Source organism: Vipera ursinii, assembly GCF_947247035.1.
Source record: "Vipera ursinii genome assembly, chromosome: 2".
NCBI classification, from domain to species: domain Eukaryota; kingdom Metazoa; phylum Chordata; class Lepidosauria; order Squamata; family Viperidae; genus Vipera; species Vipera ursinii.
The window spans coordinates 253401065-253423588 of record NC_139513.1 but is presented as its reverse complement, the minus strand read 5'-3'; the positions used below and the strand labels follow the sequence as shown (position 1 = coordinate 253423588).

Sequence of the window (22524 nt, the reverse complement as noted above, 5' to 3'; positions counted from 1 at the left end):
TTATGTTTAACAATTGATTTATATACAATAACAGATTTCTTCTTAAAATATAAAGAAAAGACTGTTGCAAATCTTTCTATTTTCCTGAAGCAAAGCTTGAAAACTCATCTTGAGAAGTTTGCCCAAGATGATTTCAAAGAACTCGAGTGGAAAAAGCTATTCTTGGAGCTCATTATCAGATCTGTCTAAAGTTCACCTTTCTCAAACAAATGGGGGAGAAAAGTAAGAGGGAGATGAAAAGTACGTTAGATGTTTTTGAAAATCTTAACAAGAGACCTCTGAAATATCAGAGAAATGAGAAAGCATACAAGAAGGCAGGAAAAACATTATTTAGTCAAATATTCCTCATTTTTAATACAGATGTTCTGCTTTATTCTTGATTTCTACTAAATGTTCCAAGTACCTGCAAAGGATCTTATCTCCAATTATAAAGATTGTACTAGGTAAGGTAAAACATTCCAATAATTTAATTGCAATGTAAATTTAGGAGAACAATGGATCAGCAATTAAAAGGAAGCATTCTTCTTTCTCAGTGGTGACCAAATCTAATTTACCAGTCATATTTTCTTCCATTATCTGCTAGTTCTAGGAAAGGAGAATCAGGAAATCAAGACCTACCCTTCCTTTCTTAGAAATATCTCCCAAATCTTTGTGCAAATGACAAATACAAAATTTTTGAGCAATGCTGCTCTCAAGATGAATTATTTTTACTTTATTGTTAATTCAATCAACTAGCTTACCATTTGAGAAACTTTATTATTTTCTGAGGTTCATTGATTCACCTAATCAAGCATATTCATGTTTACATAACTGATCATATTTTTCAGATTAATTTTTGATGTTTTTACATTTTTATTTTTATTTTATTTTAATTCCATTTATATCCCGCCCTTCTCCGAAGACTCAGGACGGCTTACAAGCTTAGCAGTAGCCTTCATTCTATGTATATGCCTGCTTATTAGGGCTTTCACACACACCCCAAGCGGCATTATTACAAAGTCAGCTTAATTGCCCCCAACAATCTGGGTCCTCATTTTACCTACCTCAGAAGGATGGAAGGCTGAGTCAACCTTGAGCCTGGTGGGATGCGAACCTGCACTAATTGCAGGCAGCTGGTGTTACTTAAGGAGGCATTAGCCCACTGCTCCACCATATATAGCAAACAAACCAATACTCCTTTTTTCTACTTTTCCAACAGCTGTGAGGTGTGTTGGGCAGAAAGAATAACTGGCGCAAAGTAACCTCCAGTGGTTTATATTTTTATTAGTTTAATATTTGATATTGCACATGAATGTAGTCTGTAGTGAAAACTACTCTAGAACTATAAATATATAGAAGTCAAATGAACATTTTGAAATGAAATACTTTTCTAAATACTATTCTCGTAAACTAAATGTTTATAACAACAGAATCAAAATAGACTTTTTAAATGATAAAGTTACCAAAGGAATTTATAATTTTTATAAAACTAAAAAATATTTCACATGTGTTTGCATTTTTTTTGTATATCGTATATCTTATAACGCTGTCATTTACTGTGGGATTACCATCAGAGAGGATTAGTAGCTTGAGCTGTAACTTTTATTTTCATCTATCTAAATTGACTTTCACAGCTTTCCACTGTGCAAGCTGTCAAAGAACTTGTCTAATGGTAGCTCCAAACAGTGTATGCTAAGGGTATCTCTTTTCTTCAAAGTTCTCTCTCTCTTTTTCCGGTTCATAAGTAACTTCCTACCAAAAGAAGAGGTTACATCCAAGTTGTAACACTATGAAAACATATGAAGAGAAACCCAGGTGGTCACCTTGTAGATTTCCAACATGGAAGCCTTCGACCTCTCCGCCCAAGCAGCAGCTACAGTTCTAGTGTAATGAGCTTTACAAACCCTGGGAGCCACTTTAGCCTTAACTATGTACACCTCCCTAATACAGTTCCATAATCATCCAGCTAAGGAAATCTTGAAAGTTACCTGACCCCTCTTAAGACCTTCTAGGACTACAAACAATCTGTCAGAAGATCTGACATCTTTGATTTTTTTTTAAATAAACCCTAAGTGTTCTTCTTACATCCAATTTATGCAGCCATTGCTCTTTGTCATCATTTGATCTAGAGAAAAATGATGGCCAAGGAAACTTCTGGTATAGCTAAAAACCAGACATTACTTTAGCAAAACTAAAATGAAAGATAAGGAATTTTTAAAAGAAAATTTTAGGTTTTTAAATGAAATTTTACAAACATTTTGCACATCAAATCAAATATATTAATACAATAATCCAAACAGAGAACAGCTAAACAATACCATTTTCTTTTTCTTTTTTAGTAAACTAACTGGCAGTAGAAAGCAAAATGAAGTACAGTGAGGCAATTCCATAAAGATGACAGATACAAAAAGGTTCCTTGGGCCTTCTTCTCCAACCCAATGATCCTTATTACCAATAGGAAGACAGAGCTATGTGTATCATACAATCTGTCTGTTGACTGAAACCTGTAAAAATAGCCTGCACCTTTCAGTTCTGGGAAATGGCATTACCCCATCACCAATACTGATGTAAAATTTATCTACCAATCCAATTTGTTTCGATACTAATGTCCTGGAAGTTTTGACTAAAGAAAGGAGCACGACACTGAGGAGAAATTGCCAAATTTTATTCAATGATCATCGGGTACCTACCTGCTTTCCAAGAAGGAGGGAACTTGAACAATAGAAAGACAATGATTCTTATATACTTTGGGACTGAGAGATGAGATTTCTAAAGGATCTGATTCAAGAACAAGCAAGTGAGATGTGTTTGAACAAAATGTATTTTTTTATTATTATAAAGCAAAGCCGTGACAAGACAGCCTAGCTACGGATTCCAGTATTGATAGAATATTGAAATAAGCAAACATGTGCTTGATTAGAATGGCATACTTTCATTTCTCATCTAGTAAACAAAGCTTCCTCATTGAGGTTGCTTCCTAGATGAACTTTTAGCTGAGATCTTTTTCATTGTTTTCTTTCTGATAGGATTAAAAGATTATTTTGGCTGTGGAAATATGATCATTTTGGATTATGTATTAGCCTAGGAATGGTTGGAGCAAAGGAACGCCAGAGGGAAATGGGAAAACAATTTGCAAAGGGGGAGAGAACAGAAAGAGAAAGAAATAAGAGTTTGAAGTTTCTTTTGTTAATTTTTTATCACAACTAGAGGGCGGAAATTTAACTTTTATCCCGTCAGCAAAAAATCAGCCCAGTAGCATAATTTTCATATAGATCTCCTTATCATCTATTTCTATTTTATTCAGTATTTAATTAACTCATTTAAAACATTTAAACATGCATAGAAATGTCATGGTGTAATCAAAATAGCTAGAATTTTGTACCACCAATTTATATTCCCATTTGTCAGCTACCAAAATTTTGCTACTCTATTTCCTTTTCCTATGGACTGATTATTTTTAAAACATGTTTTCAACTCATGTTTCTCTGAGTAATCAATGAGTTATCTATCAGGTAATTTTTCATTTACCTATTAAAGATTTTAATTACAATAGTAAAATCTAATAAAAAGTCAAAGAAAGAATAGAAAGAAAGAGTACAAGGTCCAAAGACAAAAGAAGAACAATAAAAGAAAAGAAAAAGATATAGTAAAGAGGAAACAATATGCAAAGAAGTGAGTTCCAACTTTCATCACAAATGTAAACAATTTTTGCGACTTTTCACCCTCTTATTTACACAACCAATGATCACTTCATCCAATATCTCACTCCTTATCTATAGGCAAATCCAAAAGGCATCATATTTTTAATCCTCATGTCAACAGAAAGTCTATTAAGGATTACTAAAAATAACAATATATAGTTTTAATCTTGATCAAATAAACCAATTCTATATTCCTTTGATTTACTTCTTACAATCTTAATCTGTATGTAATCCATTCAAGTAATGTCATAGAATTTAATTTCATTCTTCGTTGTCCCTTCTTACAAAATCCTTCAAATCTTTAATAAACCTCTTGTATAAATCCAATATAAAAAAATCATCCAGTTCACTTTCTTGATTTATTATTTGTATTTCCCTTTTGATTTTTGAAGTATCATTGGGTTTATTTTGTATGGCCAATGAGACATGTTTTTCCATGTCATCCTCATGGCCTGTCATTTGTAGATCTGCTTTTAATGCCATCTTTATACTGTCAAATAAAATTTGTTCCTCATCTGCCATTTCTTCTATAACATTGTTTGAACTGTCCATAGAAGCAAACATTGCTATTCACATAGTTGATATTAATTTCTGAATTCTTAAAAGTGTTCATTTTTTTTAGTGTTATGTTTTGTGTCATTTCAAAGGTCCCAGTTAATTAACTGTCAATAAATAGCAAAAAGCAAGATAAGACTTTCATCTTAGAAAATTATAAGTGGATTAAGGGTCCAGATAAATTTGGAATAAGATTTTGGAATTAACTATGAAGAATCATTTATAAATAATTCCAAAATCTTATTCCAAATTTAACTGGATCCTTACTTCATTTATACTTTTGTAGGATCACGGTCTTATTTAGCTTTTTGCTATTTATGTCATTAAAAAAAATTAAAGGTTATGAATAAAATTTTATGTCATTGAGGACTGAAAGCAAACTAACCCAGTTGTCAATTCAATGGACTCTAATACCTTAAAAATAGTTGACAATAAATTTGTAATAATTAGAAAGAGAAGTTTACAAACTTAATATCCTTTAAAAGGCATCAACCATGGTTGTCAACAAGATGGCTATTCTCATTGTCTCCTGGTGCTGAAAACCAGACAGGAACAACTGTCTTACAATTTTGCAAGAAGCAATTCTTTAGAGCACATGTGAGTGATCACATAGCTTTCTTTATCCAGTGAGGTTCTGAAGAGCCAATCTACTCACTGGTTCGCTGCAATTGTTGGCTCTACATTTTGCAAAGCCATCTTCAGTTTGCCATTTTTTTCCTTTGGAAGTCCATATCAGGTGTTCTTTTCATAATGGATCACATGACAATATATTTATTTATATAATTTATATGACTATCTCATATGTTTTTAGGCAGCATAATTCTAGCAATCAGAAAGGAAAATAAGCCACCAAGAACAAAATACTTCAAATGACCGTATCAAAAGTAAGTTGACATTATAGGACCAATGAGAATATGTTATTGTTTTGTTTCCCTTATTATATGTATTGAAATTCTACAAATCAATTATTTGAAGAAAACAATATATGGAAAATATAACCATACATTACCTTGAGTGCTTTTTTTCTCAGACATACATGTTAACAGTAATCCTGAAGATAGTTCTTCAATATTTTCTTCCATCAACAAAAATGATTTTATAAGCTGGGAAAGGCACTTGAGTTGATGTAATGTTAAACACTGGTTCATTCCTTTTCTGGAATGTTCCTCAGCAGCTATAAATAAGGAAAAAGAAAATCAGATTCATGTGTCACATTTGCTTCCTAGATGAACTTTTAGCTGAGATCTTTTTCACTGTTTTCCTTCTGATAGGATTAAAAGGCTATTTTAGCAATGGAAATGCGGTCATTTTGGGTTACACAAAAGCCTATATCATTAAATGCTATATGTTGCAATTAATTTTTCTGATTATTTCTAAAAATCAGAGAAAGAATATGTACATGTTTTATGTACATATGAATAAAACAGAAAGCTGTTCTAACATTTGTGAAAAAAAATGTTTAGTTTCTTATGTAGGAATGTCCAGAAATTAGAGCTATTTCTCAGGTTTATGACAATAAACTCTAAAAAGGATATAGCTCATTCACAATATTTTAAGGGATTATTTACAAGTATAATAGTATGTTAAGGACATCTGGTTAATTTTATTATTTTAAAAATATTAAGATGCTCTCTAATTTAGTAAAAGAGACAAAATCTATAGAAGATAAAGACAATGCTTTTGGATAGCTTTTTGGTTTGGAAAAAAATGCCTACTGTTGCATTACCGCAAATAATAATCTGCAACCAGCAGGGTCTATTTAAAACTCATGTGGAGGACTGAACCAGTAGTGACTTGTATCGAGAACACCTGATTGTATCATCTGAGATCCTTTGTAGTACTGATAATAATGGCAATCATAAGCCGTTACTAAGCATCCTTGAATAGCTGTTGTGGAAATACATTCTATAAGAATTCAGCCTTGAAAAATTGCAAAATACAGTGGCTTGCTTCCTTATCAGACAAATAATTTGGAGGACATTCAAACTTTGGTTTTTTTTTCTCATATTGGATGCCAGGCTTTGGTCACAGTTGAATACAATATGTTAGTTACTATTTTTAAATTGCTGTATATCCTGGATCAGTAAGAACAGAGAAAATAATGTCAAAAACAATTTTAAATGCCAAAAATATAAACAGCATTTAGCAATGTAATCAGTAAAATCAGTAAAAATGAAGACTTCAAACAGAAATCTTTATTCTTCTAATGCCTTGCAAAACAAAAATCAAAATTATAAAAGGAAATACAAATCCTTATTTCACTGTGGTAACATCAATTTATTGTCTGGAATCTCTGTATATTTAGTTTTTGGTCTTATCCTTATCAAAATTATTTCCTGCCTCTTTGAAAATGATACTGTGTATAGATTGATTCTCCTTTCACATTTATATAAATCTGTTTTTTGATTCTGCCTTAATATGACTTGACTCAGCCTTGTTTAAGCCTTTTTTATTCTGGTCTGACTAATTGCGATTTTGTGTCTTAGTTACTTGTAAGCTGTCAATGACATTATTTCCGTATTAAACATCTATGTACAGTAAACGACTTCTTTTATATGTACTTTCAGACTAGACTAGAGAGATAAAGCTTTCATTATGACATGTCTCAAACCGGAGATTTCATGATTCCATCCTCAACTCCCAGGAGAGAAATATTTCAGTACATATTCCTATAGTTGTTATACATTCATTAAACACTGGGAGGCAGTGTACTACTGGTTTCATCTTTATTGGGACTTATCAGTCACACACAACCATCCTAGCTAATTAAAAATTATGTGTTTCAACCCCTCTACTTGGAATTGAATCCATGAACCATATACCTCCCTTCCTATCAATCTAAAAATTCACTGTAGCTTATAAAGGTAAGTGTGCTACATATAGCACAAAAGCCTATGAATTTGATACCTGGCAGAAAATGTATAATTTGTACAGTGTAAGATTTTTCATTATACTGAATTGATTTTATTAGGACACATTCTAACTTCAATTATATTTATTTTTATTTACTAGTGAATTTGATGTTTAATATTACCAACTAATAAGCATTAATTAATGAAGAGGATGAGGAAGAATTCATTAGAGGTAGATAATTTGAAGAAATTTTTATTGTGTTCTAAAACTGTTTATCCCCACAAATAAATATTGGGGAAAAATGGAACTCCTAACAGCGGAAATAACAATTAATTGTTGCCAAGTCTTATGAAATGTGTTAGAAAAATGGGAGATTGGGGAATAGAATAGAGTCGTTGAGGCCACTTGGAGGTTTATCTGAATCATCAGGATCACCGAGTAGTGCAAATGGGTGTGGAGCCTTTACTGTTCTTTATGGAGAAGCTCCTACTGGATCTTTTGGGGGATTTGATGAAGGCCCACTTGGGATAGCCATGCATTGAGGACTTCCTTGATGTGTTTTAGTTCTTTTTCTTTCCCATCTTTGCTGGCAGGCAGGTCTTCAGCTCAGTGATGTAGGGTTCTGATAACTCCCATTTTGTGCTCCAGTGGGTGGTGAGTATCAAACTGTAAATATTGATCTGTGGGGGGGGATTTCTGTAAACTTCAGTGTTAAGACTTCTGTCTTCGTTAATGCATACTGCACAGTCCAGGAAGGCTAGACTATTTTCCTTAACGTCTTCCCACGTGAATTTGATGTATGTGTCCATGGAGTTGATATGTTTGGTAAATGCTTCCAATTCCTGTGTTTTGATCTTGACCCAAAAAGAAAAACAAGAAAGTCCAGTTGCCTCCTGAAAACACACCTTTGGGACAACCATGACAGGGATGGGTGAGAATCTCCACAGAAATTTGACTTGAACATAAAAACAAAACTCTTCCGTCCTTTTGTTCTTCCTGTGTCTCCATTGTGATTGCCAATAACCAGCCAGCAACAATTTTCTGTACTGTATAGTAATTCCTCCATAAGATACTGGAAAAGGAAAGCTAGAAAAGCTGGAGACTTCCTATTAGCAATTTGTATAATTCTTTGAAGATTAAGTTAACCAGATTTGCCTTGGTTTGGGCTCTACCGCTGGGAAAAGACAGAGTGAAGCAACCTCAATGTCTTGTCTGACTCATATGGATTCTTTTCAGTATATACACCTCACAATGTGGACAGCATATATTATGATTAAAGCCACCATTTGCTTTCTAAAATCTTTAAATATAATTCAACTTCTAAAATCTCTGTTAAGTTTATTGTCTTGCACTTATCACTTTTTTCATCTATTCATATCAAATAGCTACTTTATAATTAATCCCCATTTTTTCCAAAATCCTGTATTTATATATACTAAGCATGTTCACCTATCATCCATTTTAAGCTAAAAAATATTGTTAATGAAAGAGTAGATAAAGAATTAAAATTATTTTGTTACATGCACAAACAACTTAGCTAGATTTAACAACCTATGTATTGCTGCCTAATAAATTATGCAATTTCATATTTTGGAATAGTTGCTATAGCACTGTTTCAAGTTAAAGTGCTAGGGACAATGGTAACAGTCTTCCATATATAACTTGATGCAGTGGTTTAAAAATTCACATCAATTTTAATCATTAGAATTTAAAAGCTAGCATTTTTATAAGACGCTGGATTTGAAAAAGCAACTGGATTTTGAATCACAGAATGATTGGACTGTACAGTCTATCCATAAAACTACTAAGTGTTTTCAAGCAAATCCTTCTGACTTTGTTAATCTAATGCAAACATTGTTCACAGACTGCATCTGTTATAAAATATGAAAAAGAAAGAAGACCCCCTAATAGATATTGATCTTAGTGTTTGTGGGCAGGGATTTAAGTGCTACACACCAAACAGAACAGATGCAGATGTGGACGAAAAGGTAAACAATTGTTGCATGGCTTACTGCCAGATTCCAAACCAATATATTAAACTCCAAGTGAAGCACATTTCCCCTATGAATTGCACTTATTGCCACTTCATTTCCTACTTGCACTGTCTCTCTATTGCTGTGCCTGGCAGTCAGCTATTTTCAGTTCTTTCATGACCCCTGAGGCCTAGTGCTACCTCACACAGCCATTAGCGAAGGGAATTGCATGTGTGTGACACGGTCTGAAACCAATTATTTGATATTTTCTTCAGAATGATGCCCAGGTCTGTTGGGAATGAGCAATCATGAAATAATTTACCTCCTGATTTAATTTTTTCCTTCACAAATTAGTTGTCGTCTGAGCTTGCTATACACAGCTGCCCAGGACATATCTCTGTCTTATCAAGATTATACTTGAAATGATGTAAGAGGGTGGGGAATGAATAGAGCAGACTGGGTGATTCTGTTTTAAACAGGCATTGACAAGTTTATCAGATATACTGATCGTAAGTATTCTCTGCTGCTTGAAAAAAATGGAATCATAAAAAATGTCAAGGTGCTAAAAGAAACAACACTGATGTAAATCATTACCATAGTATTTAATCTTTAATATTCTGCTGTTTTCAGTTCTTTTTAGAATCACTGAAATCTGTTAATATTAAAAATATGTTTTAGAGGACAAAAAATACACTTATGTGAGCCAACAATATTCTGAGCTATTTAGCACAATCATTCTTCTCAAAATGAAAACTGTATTATACTTCTACCAGTAAGTAGGTATTTGTCTATAATAGTTCTATATTGCATGAAAAATATTTTCAACCTCTGCAAAAAAATTCAAGAGTATTCTGTAGCACATCATTATATGGAAAATCCCATGATGAGATTATATAATCACATTGAAAAGGATTTTTAGCAAAGCATTCACAAACCATGCTCCGTAAAGTCAATTCAACAGAGTGAAAGTATGGGCTGGGATCCAAAAAGCAGTACAATTAGTTCCACATACACTAGAGAGCTTTGAGCATGTGTTTCTTGAATAGCAGCTGCCATGCCACATGGTAAATCAGTTTTGAAGCACAGGGACTTCAAAAAGCAGGTTCTTATGTAATATGGTCTTTATATTCAAAGAAAAATACAATCTCACTGGACATGTCTTTCTTTATGGGAAGAAATGTAAACTATCCAGTCATTTAGAATACCTCAATGTAATAAAGAAACCATATTATAATTTAAAACACAACACTTGGTATAAAGGACTATGAGGCAGTATCTATATAACTGGGATCCATAAAATTCAATTTTCTTACTGCAAAGATTGATTTGAAAATTGACGCTGCTGTCATTAATATCAGTACTGGATATACCGCCATCAAAATCAGGTTTTAGTACAAAATAATCAAATTCTGGGAAATACAATCATAATTTTATATTTGTCTTTTCTGACTCTTCTATGGTGAAGAGAAATCAATGGTGAAAATTACTTCCAGAGCTACTTTAGAAGATAGGGTAGAGATAAATGTTAAACCCACAATTTATTATAAAATCATGGCATTCCTTAACAGTAGATTAACAAAACTATTTTACTAAATGATTTTATTAGGACATTCTAAATACTCCAGCTAAATCACTGAATAAAAGATGTTGGTGAAGATGAAAGGAAAGTATTTCATTTTTCCCACAAGCAATGTCCTCCCTTATTTCCAACAACATATCTGAGTATAAAAGTTAACTAGAAATCCTCAAGCTGTACCATATCCTAGCTTCATTTGTCACAGAGCTTCAATACCAAAATTTATATTTAATATTTACCGCTTATAGGACAAGATGTATGAATTGTAACCTAAATTGTGTACAGATAAAATTTACACATATAAAAGGAAAAATACATTCTAAATTATATATGTGTATGTATATGTATGTATATATAAAACAACCATAGTTATTTTCAATTATAAGGCTGGACAATCTTATGACAACATTCTAAACCCTGATTTTACTAGGATTCCAAATCTGTAGACATTTTTTTTATCCCAATGACTGACATCTGGTAAACATACTGCAATATAAAGAAGTGACTCTTTGCATTTTAGTAATATTTCAAAATAGACATATTCAAAATAAATTCACAAATCCATGCCTGTCTGCCTTCCTTCAGTTCAGATTTCTGAAAAGCTCATAAAGCCCATCATTGTGTGAAGATCCAGGTACATATTTACATACCTAGCAAAATATACAGTGGAGGGGAACTGGGATTTGAAAAGAGGAAATGAATTAGATCCTTTGTTAGGAAAAAAAGGAATAAATTATTCGGCTGTAAAAGATAAACTTAAAATTCACATCTAGGTCAGTATGACAATAGTTACCTGAAGCTGGGAATTGATCCCTCAAATCCATTGTTTTAAAATTTAATCTGAATTATCAGGAAAATAATATTCAGATTTTAAATATCTTTCTCACAGATGCTAACTTTATGTGCCCCATTTTAATGAGATTATTTTTCAAAAAAGAAAATCTATAGCTAACCAAACTTTATATTACTGAAAATATGCACAATGCCATACAGCTTAACAGGATCTCAGCAAGGAGCACTTAATTAAGTTCTGCTCAGGAGACACTTGATATGTGTTGAAAAGAGTCTAATAAACAGGCATGTAACATTTTTTTCCTCAAACAATAGTGTAACTGCCTTAGGAACCTCTTCAAGAGACCTTTTAGAAGTCCTTCTTCTTTTAAGCCTCATAGGCATGTATGGTTTCCTTTACACACTACAGTATGTTTTTAAGAAAATGTAACTTAATAATTGTCTCTCAACTTCTTTATCACACTCCTTTTTATTAAAGAAGGTACTCTAATACATAAATCTCACATTGAGTCCAGACCGCACAAGAGAAATCATACCAAAGATTAAATCATTTTTATCTTTTAAGCTTGGGAGGAAAATGCAATAATTAGGGGGCATGGTGAGTTATCTTTTTTTTTCTAACCATAAGAAGAACACCCAGGTGTGCAAAAGAGGCTTTGAGATGAAAACAGTGTTTCTAACTGGAAAAATTGAGATAAAATGACCAAATTTTGTTTTGTTTGCAAATTAAATGTTACATTGAACAAAATATTATTGGACAATATACGTTAAAAAAAAGAAAATTATAATACAGTTTTAAACATAAGACATATAAACTATGTATAACTTTTTTTTTAATGAAGTAAACCTATCCAAGAATAACGATGTCCTAAATACAGTAATAAGATTACCTTTTCATATAATGGCATTAATAAATGATTTGAATAGTAAGATATTCATAGCATCAGCCTCAAAATTCTTTCAGCAAAAATAGTTTAAAAACATTTTATCTTCTAAGTTGGAAAAAAAGGAAGCATTTCAACCGTATGAACATAATGAAACAGAAACATAATTCTGTTCGTAAGAGTCTATAAAATCTCCACTTCTCATTTTCAAAGCATATATCAGTTTCTAAGGTGAGGGGACAGTGCTTTTTTGTAAACAACAAAAAAAAGTGCCAGAACTCACACACGTCATACAACCCGCCTTGCTTACCCTACAAGGTTCCATCCAAAAAAGGTGCCAGAACTCCGTTCTGGGCGTTCTATGACAAAAAAAGCCCTGGGGAAGAATAACCCTTCTTTCCTTTCTAATAAAGTAACAGAAATTTTCCATTGACATAATGAAAGATTGGGCACTATCCTTAATTCTTTCTCAAAGTTTAAGTCACGTAATCAAGAAAAATATTTGTAATCTTTTTATAGTTGGTTAAGACCTTGAAGTTTTTCTTTCATTCTTTATCGCACCAATTTATACTGCTTCCGATGCAAATACATCAATACGCCATTTTGAAAATATAACATACAATAATAAAGCAACATAAACCATAATGATTAAAAAGTTGACAAAAAAGGTAACGACTTTATAATAGGCACTTCAGCAATTTCAGAGGAAAAAGCCTTCCAGAATCAAGGTGCTCCTATGGGAAAGACCCACTTATCCGTAACCACCAGGTGGCATTGTGCAATTCTTGGCACATTCCCTAACGATCTTAATAATTAACCAGATTGCAATGGAGAAGAAAGTCAGTTATATAGCCTGTTCAACCAAATCTGGCTCAATAGCCAATTGGTCACTGCAGTTGTTTCAAAGGAAGTGTGGCTTCAGGATAGCTAAATGTCCTGTTGGCAATCTTGGTACCACATCCTACCTATTTGCACCTTTTGTACCAAGTGGAAAAGTAGCTCCCATAGAAGACATTATACTAGCTAGTGTAACCTAACAGTGCATGGATAACTGTAGCTGTAGTGTCCAGGAAAGGGCATAGTGATAATATGCACTCTTGGACATTGTAATCACTTAAAATTTCCAAGGACAGTTACAGTTCTGGAAGCTCTCTCAAAATATGTAAATATTTTTTCTGAAAGAATGCAATAGCATTCAGAATATGCAACCCATTCACTCCCATCTCCTATAATGCAGATAACCACCTGCTCCACTCTTTGCCTTTTCATTCATTTCCAGTTTATCGATCTTTATTCATTCCATCACTGCATTTAGATTTTGAGTCAGGACATGTACAGTCTCTCTTGATTCAGGTGTTTTGGAAGAGTTACGAGTAATCTATAGTCAATGGTATCAAAGGTCACTGAAAAAAATCAAATAGCAGAATATATTTAAGGTCCATCTTATCTTTATAAGCCATTCATTATGTTCCTGAATCAAGTTTGTGCATGTATTAAAATACACCACAAAAAGCAAAAACAAATCATCAGATAAACAACGAAAATTCCAACCAAATATTGGTCAGGGCAAACTTCCCCTTAAAATGCATGAAGGAAATTTGCCAAACTCAGTGTAACAACAATGATTTATCAACTATACTTAGATGACGATTTTCAATACATTTTCCATGAGAACTGCTTCCAAGTCATAACATGTTGGTAACAATTTTCTCTGAAAACAATTACCGTAGTTCTATTTCAATACGTTTATATTAATAGTTAAAATTAGGAGAACCAGTTTAAGTTATGTTGAGAGGAGAAACAAAGTTTATCTTGAAGAAGAATGGCTACCCTCAATGAGGCACTAACTTTACATGATTGTTGGGCTTATGTGCTCTGAGGAAGATGAGAGCTATGCCAGAGGTTCAACCATACTGGACAGATTTTGTCAGAAGTCAGACAAAGACTGTCTCGCCCACAAAAAATATGGTGAAATAGTTCTGTTCCAGCCTACGACCGTCCCTGTTTGCGTGTCAGGGACAACCCCTTTTCTTTTTAAATCAATAGGCTGGAAAAAACCCAACCCTTTTATTTATATACAGTTCAAAATAATTAGTCCTTAAAACAGAAAGCAGCAGAATATTTTCCTTAGCAAAATAAATGGTTCAAACAGCAAACAAGAGTCAAACAAGCAGATCAGCAAGAACATAAACAGACCAGGATTTCCTTTGGAGTTCTACGAATGGTTGCCTTCAGCCGCCCACACCTTCCCCTTTTCTTAGCAGCCCCAAGGTGTGGCTTCTCAATGTCTTCTCCTCCTTTTGTGGGTTGCCTCATAGACTTTCTCTGGTCTGCTCTGCTAAACTGCCTTCTACTTCGAGCGTCTCTAAACAGATTCATCTGTGAAGCCTCAGAGTCCGAATCCTCCTCCTCACACAGCCGAGCCTCATAAAGAACACGATTGGAGGGGCCTGGCTCTTCCTCTGACTGAGAGTCCTGTAATGCATCAGAGCCTCCCTTCAACACTGAAGGCTCTCCAAACCCCTCCTCCTCCTCCTCCTCCTCCTCCTCAGATCCCTCAGACTCAGCTGCTGGGAGTACAGGCTGACACGGAATCACAACAGAAATGGAGACACATACTGGCTTGGCCATCGCCCATAGAAAGTCAACAAGAACACTTTTAGGTGTTGGAATTCTTGGATATCCAGTCAAGAATGGTCTATAGGAATCAAAGTTGTTGGCTGAGCAATCAGCACCAGAAGCTGGTTTACCCATCAAAAATAAACAGAGATATAAAAGAAAGAAATAATGATCTATTGTTACATATCAAGCCCAACAAGAAGCAGCAGAATTGGAAGAATTGCGAAGATCTACTCAGGGAAAAGAAAAGAAAGCTTTGCCAGAAGTAATTCAGATTATAGAGGCAAATCCGGGGAAGTTGGCAATAAGGGACAGCAGAACAGTTTTCATTGCAAAATCAGGCACCGTCTCCTCTGCCTCAGAAAGAACAAAACTCTCTAATTAAAGAAGAATTGAAACAAAGAATCACTAAGCATGTAGAATAGCACAAAAACACCAAGAGAAGATTGCCTGCCTTGAAGCTTGTTCCAAAGAAACACTTAGCACAGGGATTAAAAAATAACAATATGAAAGAAATGGTTGTTGGTCGGTGGTCATAGATTGGGAGAGGTTAATATCAAGGAGAAATCTTTCAAAGAGGTTCACTATCACCACAACTGTTCATCAGTGCATGACTCCTTTGTCTACAATATTGAATAACTCAGGTCATAGCTATCAAACATGAAAAACATCTGCCAGTCTATCCCACCTCCTTTACGTGGATAATTTGAAGCTGTATGGAAAAACACCATCTGAAATAAAATCGCTGCTCAACATTGTCTGTATATCCAGTCAAGATATTGCAATAGAAGTGTGCCACGCTCATGATCAAATAGGAAAAACAGTGAACACTTAAAGAATCAAGATATTCTATGGAAATACCATCAAAATTCTGGATGAAGATGATCACTACAAAAACCTTAGCATCCTTCAAGCTGACCACAAAAAGCACACTGTAGTCAAGAAAAAGGTTAGAAGTGAATACATCAAGAGAGTAAAGAAGATCTTAAAGTCCAAACTCAGTGGAAGAAATACCATGAAGGCAATCAATACCTGGGCAATTTCAGTCATTAGATACACAGGTGGAGTAGTGGACTGGACTCAAGCAGAACTTAAGGCCATGGATAGGAAGACCAGAAAAATAATGACATTGAATCACGCCCTTCATCCTCACAGTGATGCTGACATTTACCAAGGAGAATAGTGGGCATGGAAAGTTGTAGTGCATCAGACAACTGAAGAAGAAAAAAAGGACAAAGGAAGAATATCTGAAGGATAGTGAAGAGTATATACTAAAGCTAGTATGCCAGGAATGCTTACTGAGTATTTGAGAGACCAAACTGGCCTAGGAGAAACACCAAATGAAGAACAAAAAAGATCCATGGGAAGAGGAAGCATTGCATGGCTGCACATTAAAAAAAAATATCAGGGAAAACAGATAATAACATGATCTGACAATGGTTAAAAGCAAGAAACTTAAAGAAAGAAGAAGGAGACAGAAGTGGCTAGTTCTGCCTGCACAAGACTAAGCCTCAAGAATAAATATACAAAGCCAGAATTGAGAAAACAGCAACAGACAGTAAGTGCTACCTATGCAAAGAAGCTGAAGAAACAGTGGACCACCTGGTTAGCTGCTGCAAGAAGGTCGCCCAGACTGACTACAAACTATGGTATGATAAAGGTGTATTGGAATGTCTGCAAGAAATACCATTTGTCTGCAAGCAAGAATTGGTGGGACTACAAAATAGACAAAGTAATAGAAAATGAAGAAGTTAAAAGTGCTCTGGGACTTCAAACAGACAAACACCTAACACCTGACACTTCATACTTAACAACCGTCAATAAGAAAGACAAAAGGTCTGTACATTGCATTACATGGAGACAAGTGAATAGAAGAGAAAGAACTGGAGAAATAGGTGGATAAAAATGCCAAATTCAGTCTAAATATTTGACTGACCATGTAACCAACCATAGCATTTCCAATCTTTGCAGTGATTATCATCACAGGGCTGTTTTAATTCCCAAATGTTATGCTTTCCATCTTTCCTCTTTATTCATCAGTTTACTCTGAACCAATCCCAAGATGCAGTTCATTCATTATTTTAATGCTATTAAGCATAATATGCTGAATATGCAAAAATGTGATTCAAGTTATTGTTAAGTTTGGATAACTTTATGATTTTTATATCCTACTGTATTTTCATTTTCCCCTATATTCCTCCTATCCAGTAAATTCAACTATGATCATTATCATATATGCTTAATGGTTTTATTCTTGATTGAAATAGACAAGGGTAAAATAATTGATATTCCTGATTATTCTAGCATTGTTTCTGCAGAATGAGATCATAATGTAGTCTGCTATTAAGTTGATTATATTAGGATGCATGTTTTGGCTGTATACCTAAATACAGATTATGTTCAAATTAAGCCATTATGGATCATTCATTAATTGTTATAAATCCATGCTCATAGGTAAATACCATTTATAAGAATATACTTTATGTCTGGCAGTATCTCCCCATATTGCTTCCAAGAAACAACTCAAGGATACACATACATGCAAATGTCTAGTCACTTAAAATCTCTCCCTACCCCCCAAAAAATCAAACTGAAGTGATTGTAAAATTTTCTTCCATACAATTATAATACAAAGATTATATTTCTCACTTATTTTTTCCAGTTAGATAAAATTCACAAGCTAGTCAAAAATTATTGCAACTCAATAGTATTTACTTATGTAAAATATATTTGAAAAGGTTACTTTAATTTATAACTTTTATTTTTTTAGAAACAGAACCCATTTTTCCTTATAAAGTTCTAGAAGTATCCTCTGCCGATTTATTTCACACATTAGGATTATTACAGATGATGTACTCCAAGAACACACATGGAAAACTTTTCATTTATATGATAACAGCACCAACTGAATATTCATTTAAAGTAATATCCTCCCATCTAAAAATAGCTGATGTGTCTTTTTTCCTTTCTTTATCTGTGCATACAGCTCACCATACAGAAAGAGGAAAATTTGTACCTCCCTTCCCTATGCTCCAATCTGTCTCCTCTGCCAGTCAACAAAATGTGGTAGAATGCATGATTGAAATGAAGAAAACAATATGTTGCATTATTTACCCCACTAGGACTGTCAAGAAACTAACCAGTTATCTGGTGAGCTGCCAGATCCCAATTGTGCTGGGATAAGGATACTCAAGCAGCATCTCTATACATGCCATTTCCATTATAAAATTGTGGCGACAGAGATTGGAATTTGAAACAGCAGTAAAAATAAGAATCTGAGACAGGCCATTTATGCAGCCCATGTTCTGTTCAAACATATTCTCATATTATACAATTAATAAGATAATTTGATAAGGGTTTATATTACTTTGGCAATTAAATAAGAAATGCTAATTATTTTAACAATATTGAGCAATGTCTCCAGGTTTCAGAAATAGATTTCTATTTTTATTTCAAATGCATATGACTCTTTTCAAATTATGTATGCTCAAACAATATGATGAATGTTGTAGTTTAAGAGTAATATAATCCATATAAATAATTACATATAATAATTTTAATAAATATGTTACTTCAATCTGGATGTAATTAGTGGGTAAAAATCAAAATAAGTCCAGTCTTCTTATACATATATGGCAGTTAGAGAATACAGAAATTAAACTTCTGCCAATCTATACAATTTTTGCAGATAATAAAAGCACTGAACTTAAAATAAAAGCTAATTCCCCAACCTCCACACTAAATTTACCTTTAAAATGGGAAAGTTGTTTCTTTTTTGTTAATGCAGGCAAGCAAGGTTATCCCGCCTAATCTTTCCAGGGTTGGGGAGAACTGTAATCCTGAAGTTAGGACTGTATTTCTTTAGGTATACATGACAGTATACCATATATAACCTGACATTAATTACATTCTTGCACTTAAATCTTTTGCTGAATCAGTTAAAATTTGTATCAGAAATAATAAAAGAGAAAACAATTAATGAACATAAAGAAAATGCCACTAACCCCCAATTTGAACCATTCGTCTGTTTTTCTTTGAGTTTTTGCTGGTCTTTATAGCATGTAGTGCCTTTCCTTTAAGTTGAAGCTCACGAAGCATGTGAAGAACAATAGTGGTTTCTTCAGTAAAGGTATCCAAATAAGTTTCATTAATAAATTTCAGTAGAGAAGAAGAATCAGTAATTCCACTTAGTATATATAAATCTTCTTTTATCAGTGCACAGAAGGCAGGCATTGAACTTTTGTAATTATGAACAATGTTTTCAAAAGTCATTTCATCACTCTTATCCTGAGCATATTCCTGCAAAAGATTACTAACCAATTTTTTCTGCATTTTTTGATACTTGACAAGAACTTCAGATTCAGGATAAAGAAACAAGAGGTGCTGCAGGCATTGAGTTTTAAATTGCAGTTGATGTTGTAAAGTACCAGTTTTTGTTTCTTGATTAATCTGCAATTGATGTACTAAGTAGCGTCGAAGGTGTAATCTTATATCATCCCAAATACAGTGAACATCTACTGCTGTATCATCTTCAATACCATGAATGGAACTACTGGATATGAATTCAAAAGATGCTCCACTTGGAGTACAGGGAAATAAGACACCACACTGATTGGAGAGTTCAAGGAGAAAGTGAAGAATTGTTTCTTCTTGATTTTGTTCATTCTTCAGTAATTTTTGCTTGAAAGGATAAATGACAAATGATATATTAAGGTATCAACTTACATGAATAACTAAAGTAAATAATATTTATCTTCAAAATAAAGTTTCATCATCTCTTAAAATCTAGACTTTTTTTCAAATATATACATTTCATTTTCATTTTGCCAGTTTAAACAAACCTCTGTGTGTGTCTGTGTGTGTGTGTGTGCATGTGTGCGTGTGTGGTATATTAATTATACATTCCATATTAAAAACTTCCAGGTCTTTTCAGTGCATATTTGTAAGAAAAACAAATTCCTCTCATCTATCTAAATCAGCTCAACTGGTATGTTCTTTTCGTGAGAACTTTGAGTTGTATGATACCTTTCTGAGATAAGGAGAATGGCAGCCAAGAGGCAATGTTTTTTAACTAGTGCTTTGGCTTCTTGGAATATCCTCTCTTGGGAACTAAGTCCTTAAAGCAGTTTGGGGTAGTGGTTAAGGTACTGGCCTAGAAACCAGTAGACTGTGAGTTCTAGTCCAACCTTAGGTATGAATCCCAACTGGGTACCTTTGGGCCAGTCACTCTCAATTCAACTCACCTCCCAGCATTGTTGTTGTGGAAAAAAATAGGAAGAGGAAGGAATACTAGGAATATTTACTGCCTTGAGTTACTTATAAAGTAATAAGGGTAGATAAAAATATAATAAATAATATTCTGGAAGCTAATTAAGATCAAAGTTGTCCATGGAGCATTGGGTCACAGGTTGTCACTTTTTAAACTTCAATTTAACTGATATGCTGCATTTTTCTTGTATTGGTTAGTTGTTTTTTCATTATTATTATTCTACGTTGTATACATTTTTTACTTTAATAAAGTTTACATTTTAATGAGCGATATGTGTTACTGGATTACTGTAAACTGCCATTGTGGATGAGCTCTGGTGGTGATTTAATGACTGCTTTCAATGCCATCAACTACAGCATAATTCTCAACTGGCTTAGAGGGTTGGGAATGAGAAGCATTATGCTTCATAGGTTCTCATCCTTCCTCCGAAGTTAATTTTAGTCAGGGGAGGGGGAGAATCTACCCATAAGTTGCCTGATTTACAAGGTTCCCCAGGCTCAACTCATTCCTATTTACCTCCATATGAAGCCAGTGAAACAGGTCATTTGTCCATACAAGTTTAAGTATCATTAGCATTATGTTCTTAACTAATTACAAATTTAATTTTATCTAAGAACAGGTGTAATACATGTGCAGCCTGGATGCAACTGATTGTATCAAACAGTGTTGATCTACTCTCAAGACATAAGTACTGAACTGAAAAATCTACACGACTCTAAAATGTGCCCCTAAGGTTGAAAACCTTGTAAACCAGACATTATTATCCAAAATTCAGTGTTTTGTGAAACATACGAAATATTGCAATTTTTAAATTTAACTGCATTTTGCACTAGCAAATAGCAACTAAATTCCAAAAGAACAAGAGTGCTATAAAACTATTAACTATCATAACATTAAAAGTAGCATTTTCACCAATGTTTGGAGGAACTTGATTAATTCCCCTTGATGGGCTGAAGAGAATTTGGTTGAACTGAAATCATGGTTATTTAGCCAGTGAAGGTAACTTGTTGTGTCCTGCAGCAACTCATCAGAACAAGTTTCATTTAATTCCAATTTTAGTTCCTTAAGGCATTGATCCACACTAAATCAAAAAGAAAAAGAAGTATTTTCACTATTTTTAGTATATTATCTATTTTTTGCAGAATGTCAACATTTTATGTCACCCTGTAATTTTGTTACTTAATTTGTCATAAAACAAAACTAATGTCATCACTTTATAATTTTCAAAGCAACTGGCTTTATTCCCACTTGGGCACCTTCAAAATGTCTGAGTTTCAACTCCCAGAATCCAATTTGGCCATTAGTTTGGGAAAACCAATGTAAGTAATGTTTGTTTATGAATATTATAAGGAAATATTTGCATATAAAGGTAGTATGGGTTAGAATAGCACCACCATAGTTACCATACCCAGGGGCTTATTTCATTCCAGAAAGTCAGAAAATGCAGTACCCATATTTCAAATAAATAAAGTTAATTATAATGCTTGTATAATACTAGCTTATTGGGCTGTGATATCTGTGCTAATCTGTCATGCTTCAGAAGCTACTCTGACTTGAATCAAAAAGACTGCTTGCACACCTCTGCAAAGATAGCCAGGAAGTTTCTAAAGCAGCCATGTAAGCCTTGCACAAATTTGACTGTTCTAACTATTTGAAAAGAGATGTATCATTTGTGTTCTTCCATATTGCAAACTGTTTTGTAAAATTCATAAATGAATAAGCAGCACTTTAGTAGTCAAACTATATACTGATAGAAGAATTATATAAATACAGTAATTGAAAAACCATTCAGATATCTCGTCACTGGATTATATACAATATTGAAAAAACAAAACAGCTTACCATGAAGTATTTTTCTTTAGTTTCTCATCAATGTCACCAAGTACCTGTTGAACCTCCAGATTTCCAGGAAATGTGCTTAGCAAACAATCCAAGTTCAAAGAATCAAGAGAAAAATCATCTTTCCACTCCATTTCTAAATAAATATAGAAAATAAAATGTCCAATTCCTTTTGATTGCTGACAAGGGTATAAAAACCTGATTGTAAAATTGCTAGCAAATAAAAAAAACATGACAATACCTTCTTTTTTTCTTTCCCTCAATGGTTTGTGGTTTATTTCTTTTGGGAGGGAGGTGTTGGCAGCATCTATTCTATCTGTCTACAACCAGAAAAAACAGGTTGCTTACCTATAACTCCAGAATATTTTTAGCAGTCACATGTGAATTCACATAACTGGGTTCTGCATCTCTGCAGATTCCCATTCAGAATATTAAGGAGCTGGGCTTTGGAACAGAAATATCCTTTTCTGATAATAAACCATAA

The 22524-nt window shown here is 33.6% G+C and overlaps 1 protein-coding gene across 1 annotated transcript in view; it reads right to left on the bottom strand.

Annotated features, from left to right (window-relative positions):
- Positions 1-22287, bottom strand: part of KIAA0825 — a 173168-nt gene extending 150881 nt beyond the window's left edge. The window contains exons 1-4 of the mRNA XM_083354585.1: positions 22044-22287; positions 21114-21282; positions 18937-19612; positions 5245-5409 (exon numbers count right to left, since the gene is read on the bottom strand). Coding sequence (XP_083210711.1) covers positions 5245-5409; positions 18937-19612; positions 21114-21282; positions 22044-22273 — 1240 coding nt within the window. The 5' untranslated portion in view covers positions 22274-22287. The remainder of the gene's footprint in view (positions 1-5244; positions 5410-18936; positions 19613-21113; positions 21283-22043) is intronic.
- Positions 22288-22524: the final 237 nt, after the last annotated feature.